The sequence below is a fragment of the Saccopteryx bilineata genome, chromosome 7, assembly GCF_036850765.1.
Source record: "Saccopteryx bilineata isolate mSacBil1 chromosome 7, mSacBil1_pri_phased_curated, whole genome shotgun sequence".
In the NCBI taxonomy this organism is placed as follows: domain Eukaryota; kingdom Metazoa; phylum Chordata; class Mammalia; order Chiroptera; family Emballonuridae; genus Saccopteryx; species Saccopteryx bilineata.
In genome coordinates, this window is record NC_089496.1 from 40735421 (window position 1) to 40754567 (window position 19147).

The 19147-nt window shown below is 46.0% G+C and overlaps 1 protein-coding gene across 4 annotated transcripts in view; it reads right to left on the reverse strand.

The window, feature by feature from the left end:
* The window catches only part of CDCA7L (cell division cycle associated 7 like), a 46861-nt gene that overhangs the window by 11143 nt on the left and 16571 nt on the right, over positions 1 to 19147 (reverse strand). For 2 of the 4 annotated variants that reach the window (XM_066240543.1, XM_066240542.1), the window contains exons 2-3: positions 5079 to 5219; positions 7 to 141 (exon numbers count right to left, since the gene is read on the reverse strand). In XM_066240543.1, the coding sequence (XP_066096640.1) occupies positions 7 to 141; positions 5079 to 5219 (276 nt within the window). The remainder of the gene's footprint in view (positions 1 to 6; positions 142 to 5078; positions 5220 to 19147) is intronic. The other 2 variants (XM_066240546.1, XM_066240545.1) reach the window with 1 other exon arrangement.

The window sequence follows — 19147 nt, forward strand, 5'->3', positions numbered from 1 at the left end:
CGTTACCCTCACGTCCGGCTTGCTGCTGACGTTCAGGTCACTCTGGGTAAATCCCTCAAAATCCTCCGTCTCCGAGTCGGTGTCGTCGATGAAAATTCTTCTGAGCTCTTCTGTGAAGTATTTGGAACGGAAGTGCACATCCTGCAAAATTAAACACACACAGGTCACAGGAAAAGAAGTAACAGAGGCAACGGGAGCTATGGTTTAACGGGTCCAGAGCGTCTATCTGAGATGCTGGACAGCATCTAACGCTGGGAGTGTTCTTTCTGCCACTTAGTGTCCTGCTGGCAAGAAAGTGGGAACTTGTCTGCACTTAAAAATAGTTAAAATGGTAAATATTAAAGTATGTTTTACTACAACATACAAGCGTGCACGTGCGCACACACACACAAACACACACATTTCCAATAGCCTTTAGAGCAGGGGTCCCCAAACTGCGGCCCCCTGAGGCCATTTATCCGGCCCCCGCCGCACTTCCGGAAAGGGCACCTCTTTCATTGGTGGTCAGTGAGAGGAGCACAGGAGTACTGTATGTGGAGGCGCCGCACACTTGCATCGCTCGTTACGGCTAGCAGTGGTGACAAATATGGAATCGGACATTGACCATCTCATTAGCCAAAAGCAGGCCCATAGTTCCCATTGAAATACTGGTCAGTTTGTTGATTTAAATTTACTTGTTCTTTATTTTACATATTGTATTTGTTTCCATTTTGTTTTTTTACTTTAAAATAAGATATGTGCAGTGTGCATAGGCATTTGTTCATAGTTTTTTTTTATAGTCTGGCCCTCCAATGGTCTGAGGGACAGTGAACTGGCCCCCTGTGTAAAAAGTTTGGGGACCCCTGCCTTAAGAGATTCAGACCCACAGACTGAATGATTTTAAAAACTCCATGTCCGCAGCCTCTCTCAGCTTCCTATCTGACCGGAAAGTGCGTCTGGGACTCGGTTTCTCCGGCCAGCCGGGGCTGGCCATCAGGGGTGTCGCCTTTCACACAGAACCGCAAAGTCGCGGGGAGACGACCTGCGGGAAGACCCGCCCCCTCCCACGGCTTTCCCCGCAATAGCCACCAAGGCCCCTCTCCTCCCAGTGGGTGAGCGGCCTCCTCCCCTTCACAGACCCAGGTTTCCCTGGAGGAAAGGGGGTACACCGGCACTCCCTGCCCCACACAGCCGGCCAAGGTGTCTGCAGTGGCTCCCAAACCAACTGCCTCAGGCTGGTGGGAGGGACACCCCCACCCTCCATGCCCCCCCCTGGAGAGCCCAGGTGGCAAGAGGCCAGCAAGCCCCGACAGGTAGCAAGTGAGCAGGAGGAGGATGTTACGTGACTGACTCTTCAAAAAGGAGGGCGTTTCTCATTAGAGACGTTTTTTTTTTTTTGAACGGAAGGAAAGGAGGAAACTGGGTTCTCTAAAAGGCAGGCTTGAAAGAAAGGCGAGGGAACAGAAAGCATGCAGTTCAGAAAGGAGACCCACCCACAGCCTCCTCCAAGCTGCCATAAAGGGCTGAGTCCAGGTCCCCAGCGGCCCCGACGCCTCTTCCTCCCACACCTGGTACAGTGACACCCCCCACTGTACCACACTCAGCTGGAACATCTTTGCCCCCACCCCCATCATGCCTTTTCCTGGCTTTAATTATAGACTTCTTCAAGCTCAGATCATCTCTGGAGAAAAACAGATATAACAGAAGAGTGGGAAAACATACAAGGGAAAAAAGTACTTCTATCCAGCACTTTTTTAAGCTTAAAAATGTCCCCTATAAATTATTATGGGTAATTGGAGTGAGTCGGCTTGGAGCTAAATTACTTAGTTCCTCTGTTGAGAGCTGTGGTGCAGCTGCTTGAAACACACACACACACACACACACACACACACACGCAGGCACACACGCGCGCGCGCGCACACACACACACACACACACACACGCACAAAGTTTCCTCCAAGTGAAATTCAAATTGTGTTTAAGGGAGACTCAAGTCAGCACTGCAACACATACTGAGCACAAGTCTGTGCAGCTTCTCTCGGCAGTTAAAGTGGCCCTGAGGGTGTGGGGCCAGGGTGGGGAAGCCACAGACAAGGATTTATGATTAAGGAAGAGAGCTGGATCCCGAGGAAACCCACCAAGAACTTGCTACCTCCGAGGCCAGGAAACACCTGTTCCCAGAGCCGAGCCGGCCCCTGCAGGCTGTTTTGGGGCAAGGGGTCTATGTGTAAATGTCATCCCATACCCACAGGTCAGGCCTTACAGCGGCCAAGCGCCCACCTTCTGGCTGTTTCTATCCTGCGAGCTGGACTCACAGGGCAGTGGTCAGCCTGGGAGCAATCGGTGTCTTTGGTGGCCAGTTCTGACAAAAGAACAACTTAGCCACAGTCCTAAACCACAGCCTACGACTTTATTCTCCTATTGCACACAGGGTCAGTCATGTTTTCAATGTGGGTCTTCAGGAAGCAGATGTGCACTCCACACGGCCTCGCTGCACTCAGGGTCACAGCCCTCACGTAGCTCTTAGCTCTCTGGGATCCATCTGCTACTTTTTGTGTGTGTGTGGCAGAGACAGAGAGAGTCAGAGAGAGGGACAGATAGGGACAGACAGGAAGGATGAGAGATGAGAAACATCAGTTCTTCGTTGCGGCTCCTTAGTTGTTCATTGATTGATTTCTCATATGCGCCTTGACTGGGGGGGGGGGGAGGCTACTGCAGACCGAGTGACCTCTTGTTCAAGCCAGCAACCTTGGGCTCAAGCTGGTGACCTCGGGGTCTTGAACCTGGGTCCTCTACATCCCAGCCCGACACTCTATCCACTGCGCCACCGCCTGGTCAGGCCATCTGTTACTTTTTTAGAGCAATACTAGGCAATGTGTTAGGAACCTTGGTCACCGTGATGAAGGACTGAAGCAAATAACTCATCAGAACTAACAGAGTGGTTGCCTTTCTACTGGGAAGCTGAGGTGACGTGAAGACACAGACTAGAAAGCGAGGGCGGGTTGTACAAAGGCAGACAAGCATCCCATGCCAATCCCCACCCCCCCCAGGAGCTCATCCACAGCAGCGGCAGCTGGGTGCATGAAACAGGAGGGAGGGGCAGCAGCACCAGGAAGCAGTCCGAGCCAGGGAAGCGAGAAAGCACCATTCAAGTGGTGTGAGGTCCCTTCCATGATGGGGCTTATCATTTTAGTGGGGGAGCCGAACAGGTCCACAAGTAACCACAGCGAGGGTCAGTGTTAGAAGGGAGTCATAGGCACAATGGTGCTCAGAACAAAAAGAAAATCCAGAAAGACTTCCTGGAAGAAGCAACATTTGGACTGGATCTGCACTAGGATAGGGTCTAGAACGAGGAGCGAGCACACAGAATGGACAGCAGAGACCAGTGTGCACATGGCAGAGAGTGTCTGGGGGGATTCCACACAGTCCTGGCCTGCACAGCTCCCAGGCAAGGAGGGCGGTGGGAGTCAGAGGGTGAGAAGTGGTGCTGATAGACGGGACCGTCCCAGCTCAGCCACCTGGCAGCTGTGGGGTCTTGGGTGAGTTACTTCACCCTGAGCTTCAACTTCATCTCCTGTAAAATGGGGATAATACAGTAGGGACATCTTTCCAGAGAGGAACATGAATTAAGTGCAATCTTTATGAAAACCCTACTGTCACGGGCCACCTTGGTGAGGCATGCGGGGGGAGCAGGGGGACAGGCAGGCTTGATCACACAGAAGGAGCAGCTGGCACAGCAGCCAAGGCAGCGGCTTTGTTCCTAAAGCCTCCTGAACCCCAGGCTTGTGCTCAGCTCTCTGCCCAGGTCCTGCTCTGCTCAGACCCCCTCACGGGGGACCCAACGGGCTCACTGTGCCTCACTGCCTGGCCACGCTCGGAGGGAGAGCCTGGTGATTTCTGAGAAAGGGAGGATCATGACCACAGCTCAGACCCACAGCCGAGCTAAGGACAAGAAAGAAGAGAGGGCAGGGAACGGAGGTGAGATGATCCGCCGACTCCAGGAAGGGAGACAGGAGAAGAGGAGGAAGAGCCGAGAACCCCAGAGATGGAGCTGGGAACGGGGAAGCCAGACAGACGCCCGGGGAGGGGGTGGGGGAGTTTCAGATTTCCCTTGAATGATCAGGACCGGTCCAGCTGGCAGTCATAAATATATGTGGGGCTGGAGAGGGAAGCCAAGCCTCAGAACTCGGAGATGAAGAGCTGAAACCAGGCCCGTCACTAAGACCACTCGGTGAACAGGTCCGAGGATAAAACCTCGGAGAACACGCACGCGGGGACGGGAAACGGAGAGGACAACAAAGAACAAAAGGTGTCACTGAGAGGAAGAGGACGCGGGAGAGGAAGCAGGCGGCCCCCAAGGTAGGACAGACACACAGCCTGCCGTTCATCAAGCAGGCCCTGCACTCATGTGTAATTAAACTGCTTCCCTTCCTGTCCTTGCCCGGGTAAAGCAAAGTGGGTTTAATTTACAGCCTTTTCAAGCGAGACCACGGTCGAGGGAGAATGAGGAATTCTGAGTGCCACAGTGAACTCAGAAGAAAATGGCCAGGAAGGCCAGACAGTTTGGTGAGCCCTGCTCTCGCTAAGGCACAGTATAAACCTCCAGGAATCTAACTCCCAGAGAGCTCTAACTTGTGTGGGCCACAGAGCAAAGTAATTAAAGAAAGACGAGTGCCCTCCCCAGCCATTCCAAGAGGGAGGTGGCGACAGAACCACACTACTGGAGCAGAGACACAATTGTCCTGCGGCACCCACAGCATGGCGTGAGCCAGCGCCACGCGGGGCAGCCTTCTCCTCCTACCAGCCCCGGGGGAACCCTGAATACAGCTTCGCCACAGGTGGCACAGAAAATGGGTATGATCGTGTGAGGTCCCCTTTATTAAAAAAAATTATTGTACATAAGAATTTACATAGAAAAAGTGAGCTAGGTACTCATCACCAGTTTCTTAAAACAGGAAGGCATAAATCTTCTAGAATAAAATGCTGGACCATTAACCGGCACGGCGGCACCAAACTCCAACCACGTTCGAAGAAGAGTGTCTTAACTAAGATCCAGGCTTCCAGACGACCTTGCCTGCCTCGAAGGGAAGCATCCGTACCTGTTTCCCTGACCCCAGGGAGTCAAAACTGTCGCAGCTCTCCTCCGAGGAGGGGGTTCCCATGGGAACATCATCTTGGAAACCGACAAACTCTTCATCATCACTAGGAGCATTGAAGATGTCAGCCACTTCTTTAGGGATCTGTTTTGGATTCGAAAAAGAAAACCAGGGATTGTTATAAATCACTTTGGGAAACTGTGGAAAGAGGAGGAGATGGATTACCATCTCGTAACTTCAATCCGCCTTGGTGGCCCAGCAGCCCCCAGTAACTTGAGCAAAATGTGCTTCAGCTCACACCTCAGGCAGCAACAAGGGGAGACGGGTGGGGATAAGACTTCTTCAAATTCTAGAGATACAGCCTATCCTACAGAGCATGTCAAGAAGCCATCTTTGATCCCTTGGCAAAAAGCGAGAAAAGCAGCATCGGTTTCTGAGCTAGTTTTCTCCTGCAGTGGGTCTGTCCTTAAATGTCACCCGTGGCATAAAGACACCGCAAGCTATTACTGCGCTCTTTTCTTCATCCCCATCTCCCCTCCTTTATTTTCCTGTTCTTTCTCCTAAGTTGACTCAAATATGAAAATTCACACAATGAAATAGCTTTCCTTCTTTTCTATATTTTGAATCAATTGTAGAGTTTTATATTTCCAAAATGAATGTTATTACCATAAGCAATGACTCCCAGGGAGAAGAAGGCTGCCGGCAAACTTAACTGAATAAACACGTGTCTGCCAAGAATTCGTTTTTGTATGAGGACTACCTACTTGTTCCCAACTCCTTATTTCAAAAAAGTTAAAACTGAGGGAAAGGGGGAAGAACAGTACAAACATTTGCATATTAGTCACATGACACCCCATTTGTCACCACATTTGCTTTCTCTCTCCTTCAACAAGTACTAGTTTGAACCATAGGCACTGGCTGATATTTGACCGTTTCTGACCTGGAAAAACAGCGATTTAACACGAGCCGACCTAACCCCTGTATGTTCAAAGCTATCTGCAGACATCACCCTAAAATATTTCAGCACCTGCTGCCCCAAAATAAGGACTTTCTCCTACAGGACCACAAAACCATAACCATACCATACAAAATAATTAACAGGAATTCCATGATACCATTTATCAGGAGTCCGTATTTAAAGGTCTGCAACTGTCCCCAAAATGCCTTTTGTAACTTTTGGGGGGAAACAGGATTCCTGTAAGCAACCGTGCGTTGTATCTGATTGTTTTGTTGTTGCTGTTGCTGCTTTTTTCCTAACACTGCCATTTTTTTAGATAGCCCAAGACACCTACCTGTCTTGTAGAATGCCCCGATGAAAGTTACATGTTTTTTACAACAATTCTGTGCATGTACCATAATGAGGTACAAAGTGTCAGGTTACTCTTATTAATTAGTAGCTTTTAAAAATGTAATTATAAAAACTTTAAAATGGCCTGACCAGGTGATGGTGCAGTGGAGAGAGAGCATCGGTCTGGGATGCAGAGGACCCAGGTTCGAGCAAGGGGTTACCTGGTCTGCTGAAGGCCCATGGTCAAGGCACATATGAGAAAGCAATCAATGAACAACTAAGGTGTTGCAACAAAAAACTAATGATTGATGCTTCTCATCTCTCTCCGTTTCTGTCTGTCCCTATCTATCCCTCTCTCTCTCTCTCTCTCTGTCTCCGTAAAAAAATAAAACAAAAAAACCCCCACAACTGTAGAATGCACGTATCAGTAGATGAAGTAGTATATATAGCGCACACAAGGACACCCCAGCAGTCACTGGCCCAGGCCTTACCCTGAGTCATCCTTACTCCACGGCCTCCTTTGAAATTATTTTGAAGCAGTTACAGACAGTATCATTCACCCTGTATAATCAGCAAATATACAGTCTGTGATCAGTTTTATTAACTTCTTTTAACTCAGTTTATTTGTTATCATCCAAATAAGGTCCATACTAGTAGTTAATATGTCTCAAGTCATTCCTGATGTCTCCACTAAAGGGTTTTTACTTGCAACTTATTTTTGAAGAAACTGGGTCATTTGACTGTACAGTTTGCCAAGTTTGTTTGTTCCCAGCCCCAAGTTGGTATTTCAGACTCCTCTGACCCCGTGGATTTCTTCTTACTTGGTAGTTGAATCTGGAGGCCCGATCAGCTGCTGCCTTGCTCCTTCAGACACATCATATCTGGCTATTTCTCCTTTCAGTGGTCATGCTGGGTGAGCAACAGCTGAGACTCACCAGATTTCTCCTTAGCAAGAATACTTTTACACATTTTTTTTTTTTTTCTGAAGCTGGAAACAGGGAGAGACAGACTCCCACATGCGCCCGACCGGGATCCACCCGGCACGCCCACCATGGGGCGACGCTCTGCCCACCAGGGGGCGATGCTCTGCCCATCCTGGGCGTCGCTCTGCCACGACCAGAGCCACTCTAGCGCCTGGGGCAGAGGTCACAGAGCCATCCCCAGCGCCCGGGCCATCTTTGCTCCAATGGAGCCTCGGCTGTGGGAGGGGAAGAGAGAGACAGAGAGGAAAGTGCGGCGGAGGGGTGGAGAAGCAAATGGGCGCTTCTCCTGTGTGCCCTGGCTGGGAATCGAAACTTTTACACATTTTGATCAGTTTCACCCCTTTCCGTTTGATAAGTAATAACTGGGGTGACGTTTGATATGAATATCCTTCTCCCTAATAACATTTCACTCTGCTTTCAGTATCCACTGACAATTCTCACCTGAATCAATTACAGCAGTAGGGATTTCGAAATGATGATTTTCCCATTCTATTCCTCCTTCATATACTAGCCTGCACTTTCTGTAACATAGTATTCTCTCTTCCTGTCTTTCCCTCTCTGTTCCCCCTCCCCCGCTATGTATATTAGTGGATTTTTTTTTTTTTTCAGAGACAGAGAGTCAGAGAGAGGGATAGATAGGGACAGACAGGAACAGAGAGAGATGAGAAGCATCAATCATTAGTTTTTCGTTGTGACACCTTAGTTGTTCATTGATTGCTTTCTCATATATGCCTTGACCGTGGGGCTACAGCAGACCGAGTAACCCCTTGCTTAAGCCAGCAACCTTGGGTCCAAGCTGGTGAGCTATTGCTCACACCAGATAAGCCCACACTTAAGCTGGCGACCTCAGGGTCTCAAACCTGGGTCCTCTGCTTCCCAGTCTGACACTCTATCCACTGCACCACTGCACCACTGCCTGGTCAGGCAGGATTTTTTTTTTTTAATTCAATGTTATAACCCAGTGGTAATCAACCTGGCCCCTACTGCCCACTAGTGGGCGTTCCAGCTTTCATGGTGGGCGGTAGTGGAGCAACCAAAGTATAAATAAAAAGACAGATTTAACTAGAGTAAGTTGTTTTTATAAAGATTTATTCTGCCAAACTTAGCGAAAATCCGACATAAAGTACTTGGTAAGTAATTATTATTATATGCTTTAACTTGCTGTAACTGCTTTATAAGTTTTATAAAGTAAAGTTACTTCCCTACTTTATAAATCACCATTACTGTGGAACCAGTGGGCGGTTAGAAAATTTTACTACTAACAGAGATACAAAAGCGGGCAGTAGGTATAAAAACGTTGACCAGTTATAACCCCGTTATAACCAGGGGTGGGATTCAAATAATTTAACAAGCAGTTCTCTGCCCTAATGACCATTTTAAGTATAAAAAACTGATATACCGAAAGGTAGTTTAGTTCATGCATTTAATACTTAAATAAGAATAAAAGAGGTACACAAAACTAGATGATAAGGAACAAAGGGGGGTTGGGGTGTCCAGTGTCGGACGACCTTCAACCTTCCCAAAGCACTGTGGTGAGAAATGTCCCAGTTTTAAACTGTCAGCTTCTGAGGACCACACACCTGCAGGCTGGGTCTCAAGCTCACTCGTGGAAATCTTGGTGCTCGGTGGAACATGAGAAAAACTTTAAATACCAAACATCAAATACGACCCACAGTACATCCATCTACTAGGGTTAGCATGGGACACTGAGGTGTTAAGAAAATTAAGTAAAAAGAAAAACTTGAAATTAAAAATAGCCCTTCCCTGTGCATTGCAGCCCTATTCACAAAAGCCACCCAGATGTCCAAGACAGATGCAGAGATGAACAAAACGTTACATACACATACAGTGAATATTACTCAGCCTTAAAAAGGATGGAAGGCCTACAAATACTGAAAAATTACATTGCACACTGGAGACTAATATAATATTATAGGTAAATTATACCTCAATTAAAAAAAAATTTTTTTTCGCCCTATCCAGGTAGCTCAGTTGGTGAGAACATCACCTCGATATGCCAAGGTCGCAGGTAAGAATCTATCAATGAACGTATAAATGGATTGCAACAACAAATCGATGTTTCTCTCCCTCTCAAATTAATAAAAAATTTTTTGTATTTTTCCGAAGTGAGAAACGGGGAGGGGGGTGGGGAGGCAGACAGACAGATTCCCACGTGCACCCAACTAGGATCCACTCAGCATGCCCACCAGTGGGCGATGCTTGGCCCATCTGGGGTGTTGCTCTGCTGCAACCAGAGCCATTCTAGCACATGAGGCAGAAGCCATGGAGCCGTCCTCAATGCCCAGGGCCAACATTACTCCCATGGAGCCTTGGCTGCAGGAGGGGAAGAGAGAGACAGAGAGGAAGGAGAGGGGGAAGGGTGGAAAAACAGATGGACACTTCTCCTGTGTGCCCTGGCCAGGAATCAAACCTGGACTTCCACATGTGAGGCTGACGCTCTACCACTGAGCCAACTGGTCAGGGCCAAAAAAAAATTTAAAAACTATTTTTAAGTCTATAGAGTCTGAATCAGTGGGGTGGGGCGGGGCCTGAGAGTCTGCATTTCTCACAAGCTCCAGGGTCATCCCTCACGCTGATCTGCAGAATGCACTGAAATATAGAGATTCGGGCCTGTTTTCCGTTCCTCTCCCGGGGCTGTCACTGCTCCTACGTCATAACAGCTATCTGTGTGCATGCCTTACCCTCCACCCCAGACGGGTGGCTTGCTCAGTGGACTCTGGATCTCACTGGCATCCCTCTTCCTTACCCTGTCCCCCTCCAGTACCAACAACAGAGCCTTGTAAACTTAGAGGCACTTAAAAAGTATCTGAATGACAAACAGCGTCAACTAATTAAAAAAAAAGTAACAAGAAATGCTGTCACATGCTACAACATGAACACCTCGAGGACATTATGCTAAGTGGAATAAGCTAGTCACAAAAACAAATATTGTATGAGTCCACTCATAGGAGATCACACTCATAGACACAGGAAGTCCAATTGTGGTTGCCAGGGGCTGGGCGGAGGGTGCAACGGGGAGTGGCTGTTTAATGGGCAGAGTTTCAATTTCACAAAATGAAAACGCTCCAGAGGCTGCGCAGTAATTTGAATGTTACTTCGCGCTACTTAAAAACGGTTAAGATGGTAAATTTTATGTGTGCCTTATCACAATTTAAAAAATTTTAGTAAACAAGTTTAAAACAATAATTATAAAATGTGAGGATAATTTTCTTTCCTTAAATAAACACAATGTGTTCCAAATTCACTGGACAGTCTGGCCCTCGCCCAGTCCTCATGCTACCGGAGGCCACATGGTTTGAGAACTGAACCCCTCCGTCCAAGGCAGGTTCAGATACATCATCTCGTGCCCAGAATTAGGCTTATACGACGGACAGCCACACCTCCGACCCACGTGTCTGGGCTCCAAACCCAGAATTTAAAAGAAAGTCGGGACAGAGCCGTGGGCAGAACCAAGGTGGCTGGAATCCAGCTTTGTTCTAGCCTGGCGGAGTGATGCGAAGACACAGAGACCTGCCCAGTTGCTGCCTGCGGCCCTGCCTTTCTTCCCAGCGCTTCCTGAACGCTGGAAAGGAACACAAGCAGCGCTCTGGGCGTCTCATTCCCCCCTCACCTCTGCCTGCCCAGCTGCAGTTCAAGGTCAACGAAGAAAACTAATCAGCTCTAACGAGAACGCTGCCTCACCCTGCCAGCTGCTTCCCAATCATGTCCTTACCTTTGAAAATAATGTCATTAACTTAATATTTTCATAAAGTTAAAACTAAGTATATTTTTTTTTAATGAAGGCTTTTCTGTATCTTTTTTTTTTTTTTTTTTGCATTTTTCTGAAGCTGGAAACAGGGAGAGACAGTCAGACAGACTCCCGCATGCGCCCGACCAGGATCCACCCGGCTCGCCCACCAGGGGCAACGCTCTGCCCACCAGGGGGCGATGCTCTGCCCATCCTGGGCGTCGCCATGTTGCGACCAGAGCCACTCTAGCGCCTGAGGCAGAGGCCACAGAGCCATCCCCAGCGCCCGGGCCATCTTTGCTCCAATGGAGCCTTGGCTGCGGGAGGGGAAGAGAGAGACAGAGAGGAAGGCGCGGCGGAGGGGTGGAGAAGCAAATGGGCGCTTCTCCTGTGTGCCCTGGCCGGGAATCGAACCCGGGTCCTCCGCACGCTAGGCCGACGCTCTACCGCTGAGCCAACCGGCCAGGGCCGGCTTTTCTGTATCTTAGTATCTCTAAATCCACTCTTCCTAGGTTAAGAAACACCACTTCCTAGTCAGGAGTAACTAACTATTTATCCTCTATTTAATTTCTGAAGGTAAACAAACAAACTGAGCTTCTCTTCAAGGCCCACTGATTCAAGAGCTGGTTTTGGATCAAGCTTCAAGGAATGTTTCTTATTCCAGGAACACCGGTGTGCACATTTCACCTGGAAACAGGTTCCACTGTGAGCCCTAAAGGACAGAATAAAAGGAATTTGTGCACACATTGTTTCCATCTTCCCTCTTGTTTCTGAAAGCAGTTTTGACAGCAAGGACAGCGGGATCTGCAGGGTGAACTAACCATCCTGCCCCAGGAAAAGACCATTCACACGGAGGGGAAGCAGTTCTTCAACCCACTGCAAGGGGAGTGTGACATAAACCCTGTGATTTCCTTAAATCTCTCACGATTATATTGCTTGGTCCGTAAGAAACACACATACCTTGCACCATTTACAAAAAGTAACTCAAAATGGACCAGACTGAAATATAGAATCTAAAACCATAAAACTTTTAGAAGAAACAGGAGAAAATCTTCGTGACCTTGAGTTAGACAAAGAATTCTTTGATACAACACCAGAAGCACAATACAGACTTTTAGACAATCAAAATTAAGATCGTCTGCTCTTTGAAAAACAGTGTCATCACACACACACACACACACACACACACACGCGCGCGCCAATAGGCAATGAGGAAATCTGCAAATCAAGTTTATAAAGAACTCTCAAAACTCAGTAATAAAGCAAATAACCCAATTTAAAAATGGACAAAAGATGTGAGCAGACACTTTGCCAAACACGTATGTGTAGCATATAAGCAGAGGAAAAGATGTTCCACATCCATGGTCATTAGGCAAATGCAAATTAAAATTATAATGAGACAACTATTGACCTATCACAATGGCTTAAAAAAACATGACAATATCTAGTGCTGCCAAGGATGTGGAGCAACTGGCACTCTCATAAACTGCTGGTGGAAGTGCAAAGTGGTAAGGCCGCTTTGGAAAACAATTTGGCAGTTTCTTGTAAAGGTAAGCATGCCCTGACCACACATGCTCCACGTGGTCACCCAAGTGAAAGAAAACTTATGTTCACACAAAACTTATAATTAGCAGTTTTATTCCCAAACCTAGAAACAATTCAAAGCAACTAGTGAATAAACTGGGGTACATCCATACTATAGAAACGTACCCGGATAGACCCAATGACATGGATAAATCTCAAATGCATTGTGCCAAGCGAAAAAGGTGATAGACAGTCTCATTCCACCTGTATGACATTTTAGGAAGGTCAAAACTAGAGAGACAAGAAAACATCGTGGTTGCCAGGGGCTGGAGGTCAGCAGGAATCTTTAAGGGGTGATAAAACTGAGGACTGGTAGATGATTGTGGAGGCATCTATCAAAAGCCATGGGACTGAACACTAAAAAAGGGCTATTTTCCTGTAAATAATTAAGCCTTAGTTAAAAAAAAAAAAGTAGAAACAGTGGAACATCCAGATTGTGTGTATTTGGATCCTAGTACAGACAGTTAAAATTTAAAATTTGAAAGAGAAAACCCCACAAATTGATGGGGAAGGGTGATGTTATCAATAAATGAAACAGGCAGAACTAAAATAGTCCATTCTACTTCTGTCCTGACACTGTAAACCAGATGGTCACAAAGCAGAATACAGTTAAGGTGAAAATGCAGCTGGCCTCTGGGTGCAGAGGACTTTAAGCATCAATATAATAAGGCAGGGGTCGGGAACCTATGGCTCGCGAGCTGGATGTGGCTCTTTTGATGGCTGCATCTGGCTCAAAGACAAATCTTTAATTAAAAAAATAATGTTAAAAATATAACATTCTCATGTATTACAATCCATTCATTTCCTACTGCTCATGTTCATGGTTGCGGGTGGCTGGAGCCAATCACAGCTGTCCTCCGGGACACCACCAAATTTTTATTGGATAATGCATAACGTACACGAGTCATTGTGAGGTCAGGAAGTAAACTTCTCTCCTTTTAATCACGTAGTCAGCTAGCTAATGGCAGAAACCCTTTTGATGAAGAAGATGGCTAAAAGAAAAAAAGATGAGGAGTATCGTACTTTTCAGCAGGAATAGACAGAGTAATTCACCTTTGTGGAGAGAGCAGGTTCTGCAGTGTGTCTAATATGCAATGATAAAATTGCATCCATGAAACAGTCAAATATAAAGCGGCACTTCGACACATGCCATACTACATTTGCATCGAAATATCCAGCAGGGACAGCAGGAAGAAAGCATGTCAAGAGCTACTGTGCAGAGGGCAAGCTAGTCAGCAGCAACTCTGTGTTTGGACCCAACAAGGTGACTGGAATTCGGCCAATTTTGCAGGTGCTTTAGCAATCGTGAGAAACGGAAAGCCATTCAGAGATGGGGAGTATGCCAAAACATCCATGCTTAATGTTGCCAATGAACTTTTTGACGACTCTTCGGATAAAGACAAGATAAACAAATAAAAGACATGTCTGTCGGCAAGAACTCTTCACGATCATACCATCATGATGGCAAATCAAATTGAGGCAACACAAGTGAAGGACATAAATGCAGCACCATTCTTTTCTCTTGCTTTGGATGAGTCAACAGACATAAGCCATTTATCCCAGTTCAGCGTGATTGCAAGGTATACTGTCAGTGACACACTGTGTGAGGAAAGTCTTGCTGTTTTGCCTATGAAAGAGACAAGAGGGGAGGATTTATTCAAGTCTTTCACTGAGTTTGCTAAAGAAAAAAATCTACCAATGAATAAACTTATTTCAGTGTGTACTGATGGTGCTCCGTGCATGGTGAGGAAAAACAGAGGATTCGTAGCATTTCTTTGTCCCATCCTAAGTTTTCACAGCATCCTACATCAGGAGGCGCTTTGTGCTCAGATGTGTGGTGAGCAGCTTGGTGAGGTGATGTCGCTGGTCATTCAGGTGGTCAACTTTATTGTTGTCCGAGCTTTAAATGATCGCCAATTTAAAACACTGCTGGATGAAGTTGGGAATAATTATCCTGGTCTGCTTCTGCACAGCAATGTGCCTTGGTTGTCAAGAGGGAAGGTGCTCAGCCATTTCACGGCTTGTCTGAGCGAAATCCGGACTTTTCTTGAAATAAAAAACGTCGAGCATCCTGAGTTAGCTAACACTGAGTGGCTCCTGAAGTTCTACTATCTCATGGACATGACTGAACATCTGAACCAGCTCAATGTGAAAATGCAAGGCATTGGAAATACAGTCTTATCCCTTCAACAAGCAGTGTTTGCATTTGAAAACAAGCTGGAACTCTTCATCACGGACAGGTCGTTTACTACTTTGAAAAACTGGGAGAGTTAAAAGATGCTTGCACAGCAAGTGACCCTGCTCAACATCTTGATCTGCAGCAGCTAGCGGGCTTCACATCTAATCTCCTGCAGTCAGTCATTCAAAGTGTGCTCTGGAGAATTTTGTGAGCGTACTCGTCTTTTTTAAGTTTATCACCCATCCACACGAATGTGCAGTGGACAGCGCCGACCTGAGTTACAGCCCCGGTGTCTCCGACAGAGATTTTGAGCTACAAACTGCTGACCCAAAGGCCTCAGACATGTGGGTGAATAAGTTCAAGTCACTGAATGAAGATTTGGAAAGACTTGCACGACAGCAAGCAGAATTGGCGAGCAAACACAAGTGGGGAGAATTGAAAAATCTTCAACCCGTTGACCAGCTAATTGTCAAAATTTGGAAAGCACTTCCCGTCACATACCACACACTGTAGCGTGTGAGTATTGCTGTACTGACAATGTTTGGCTCTACGTATGCATGTGAGCAGTCTTTCTCACTTCTAAAGAATGTGAAGACCAACCTACGATCACGTTTAACGGATGGAAGTCTCAACGTCTGCATGAAGCTTAACCTCACCACGTATCAACCAGACTACAAAGCCATCAGCAAAACCATGCAGCACCAGAAGTCACATTAATGGTAAGAAGTACTTTATTCATCATTGGTTAGCAACAGCATGACAACGTTATTATGTATAAAAAGAATTCAGAGACTTATTGTACTTTAAAAGTGTTGGTCTTACATAAAATGCACACATTTACTTGTATTTAGTGTTAAACATATTGTATGGCTCTCACAGAATTACATTTTAAAATATGTGACGTTCACGGCTCTCTCAGTCAAAAAGGTTCCCGACCCCTGTAATAAGGGGATCAAAATGGAAAACAGCAGGACCATGGACCACAGAGCAATTTAAAACTTCTCCAAGGAAGAAAACAAAATTTAGAAAGGAAAAAAGAAAAGTTGGAAAAAATGGTACACTACAAATACGACAAATTATTAGTGTTACTGCCAAGTATATACAAAGTAAATGTACCAAGCAAGAGCCGCACAGATAAGACAGGTAAGACAAAGAAATGCACTGAAAAGGGAACTCAGAAGAAGCTAAAAACATTTCACAAGTCTTCAAGCTCCCTCAGCAAAGACAGAAACAGAAATCCAGGCAGGTCCAACGGGTCTGTCCGTGTTTAAGGGCACACTCAGTAATGGGGGAGGACGTGACGAGGCAAACACTTCCACACAGGACTTGTGGGGAAACAAAAGGATGAAGGTTTCAAAACAAAATCTGGTCATATGTATCCAAAGTAGGACAGCCAGTTAAGAGGGGGCTGCGTATATATACACTGAGATGTAAAGACTGCCAGAAAATGTGGGTAAACTCAGTGAAGGAGTATGAGAACTGTTAACAGTTAAGAGGTTCATAAAATAAAGAATTATCAGAGAGTGGCAGGACCTCGCCCAGCAGCTGGCACGCCTCTCCCCATTCCACAGAGGGGCAGACCTCTGCCTAGACTTGCTCAAGGGCACACGACTTGTGAACACCCCTATAAGACATTCCCGACGATCTCAGCAGGAAAGTGTTGTTTCTTGATAAAAGTAACTACATTAATTAGCATTCAGTATTTAACTCAATCAAAAAACCTAAACTCCACTATGACACCAGAAGCAGGAGAACAAAAGAAACATACAGACAAAACTGGACTTTATCAAAACTAAAAATATCTTTTCATCAAAGGACATTGTCAAGAACGTGAAAAGACAACCTATAGAATGGGAGAAATGTTTGTAAATCATACAACCAGTACTAGTACAGAGAATATACAAAAATCTTATACAATGCAACAACAAAAAATTTTTTTAAATGAGTAGATGACTTGATAAACATTTCTCAAAGAAGATATACAAACGGACGAGTACATGAGAAGATGTTGAACAACATTATTCATTAGGGAAATGTATCAAAAGCACAAGATACCACCTCACATTCTCTAGGATGGCTTTAATCCAAAAATAATGGGGGGCCAAAGGGAGTGTTGGCAAAGATGTAGAGAAGTTAGAACACCTATTCATGGCTGGTGGGAATGTAAAATGGCCCAGCTGCTGTGGACAATAGTTTGAAAAGTCAAACACTTTTACCAGCCCTTCCACTCTTAGGTTTATAACCAAAAGAACTGAAAACAGGTGTTTCGAACAAATATATGCACATTCATGTTCACAGCAGCACTATTCACAATAGCCAAAAGTTGGAAACAACCCAATGTCCATCACAGATAAATGGATTAAAAAACTGGGCATATACAGTGGAATATTACTCAGCCATAAAAAGAAAAGAAGTATTTAATCCATGCCACACTGTAGGTAAAAACCTGAAGACATTAAGCTAAGAGAAGCGAGACACAAAAGGTCACAGACTGTATGATTCCATGGAGGTGAAATATCCAAAAGAGATCAAGCCAGAAGCCCAAAGCAGATCAGTGGTTGCCAGGGGCTGGAGGAAGAAAAAACAAGGAGCAACTGCTTGACAGGTACAGGGTTTCCTTTCAGGGTCACTGTTAGAAACCCCGGGGAAAGCCAGAGACTGAAGCCTGACCTCCTGAAAATCAGCTACCTAAGCGGAGGGCAGGGAAAGATGGAAGGAGAAGGCTGCCTACTCCACTCAGGTAATGATCAGAGCTTAAGGGGAACTTACACAACTGCTCTTCAAAATTAGGGGATTGGCCTGACCTGTGGTGGCGCAGTGGATAAAGCGTCGACCTGGAAATGCTGAGGTCGCCGATTCGAAACCCTGGGCTTGCCTGGTCAAGGCACATAAGGGAGTTGATGCTTCCAGCTCCTCCCCCCTTCTCTCTCTCTCTCTCTCAGTCTTTCTCTCCTCTCTCTCTCTCTCTCTCTCCTTTCTAAAATTAAAAAAAAAAATTAGGGGATCAGGGAACGTGCAGATACTCCAGTACTTTTATCGTTTTGCAGAGCACATTTTCACCAATGAAATAAAAGCTGGTTTTGCATCTCATTTGCATAGTTGAACTTTCATTGAGCTGTCATTTGCTTTTCTAATGTTCTTGTTCAATAAAAAAAAAAATCAAATGCTTCTTTTTTATCGCTTCATATTCATTTTGAAATACCCCCTAATTTTTGTGAGCAGTATATAAAAAGCATGTCTTGGGTGGCTGCGAAACCAAACAGAACCTCCTTGCCGCTTGGCAGGCACCAAAGAATGAAATGGGGGCGGGGCATGTGGCCGGGTGACGGAAGGATGGCGTTGTCACAAGTACTAACTGGTACATGAATGCTACCGGGTACAGGAAGTTACTGGACATGCTTGACCAAGTCAGGACAAGGCCTGGTCGGGAACCAGAGCATCCCATCAGGCAAGGGAGGGTGCTGATTTATGTTAGTGATTACGATCAGAGGTCTCTAAGGTGGGTTTGGGGAATGCAACCTCCCTTCTCGCCCGGGGCCGGCTTGCAAGACAAACAGCCGTCACCTCACAGAACAGTCTCTCCTCCACAGTGATGAAATGTTTTGGACTAGACAGAGGAGGCAGTTATACAACATGAAAGTACATCCTTCATGCTGAATTGTTCACTTTCAAATGCCTAATTTGATGTTATATGAACTTAACTTAAATGTCTTAAAGTCTATAAACTCATTATTAATGATGAAAAGTCTTGTTTATCCCACTGTTCAATTTGCTTATAATTATATAAAAGTAGGCAACTGGTTTTTCAATACTTCAAATAACATAGAATGCAGGTCCTTACCAGGATAACAACTGGTCAATCTTGTCAGCACTGAGCACCATGCCAGGCACATGGTAAAGTGCTTCCCAGAGCTCCCTCTACAGGCCTGTCTCCAAATACCAGTTGGGGAGCCTTCCGAATTATATTGCTCCTCCCCTGCTCCGGGCTGGCTGGCTTCCTATCACATTGAAGAGTAAAACCCTACATTCCCACCATGGCTCACTCTGAAACTTCTTTGCTTTCCACTCTCTGTTCAATGCCCTCCAATCACAACATTCCCTTTGCTGTTTCTTGAAGGGACCAAACATTTCCTGCCTCAGGGCCCTTGCCCTTCCAAAGACAAATGCTCTCTTTACTCTCAGGGGTCCCTACTCTAAGGTCTCCTCGTCAGCAAGGCCTGCCTCTCCTGACCACTCTTCCTTCAGTGGTACCCCAAGAAGAGCTACCTCTTCTAGATCTTCACCCTACTT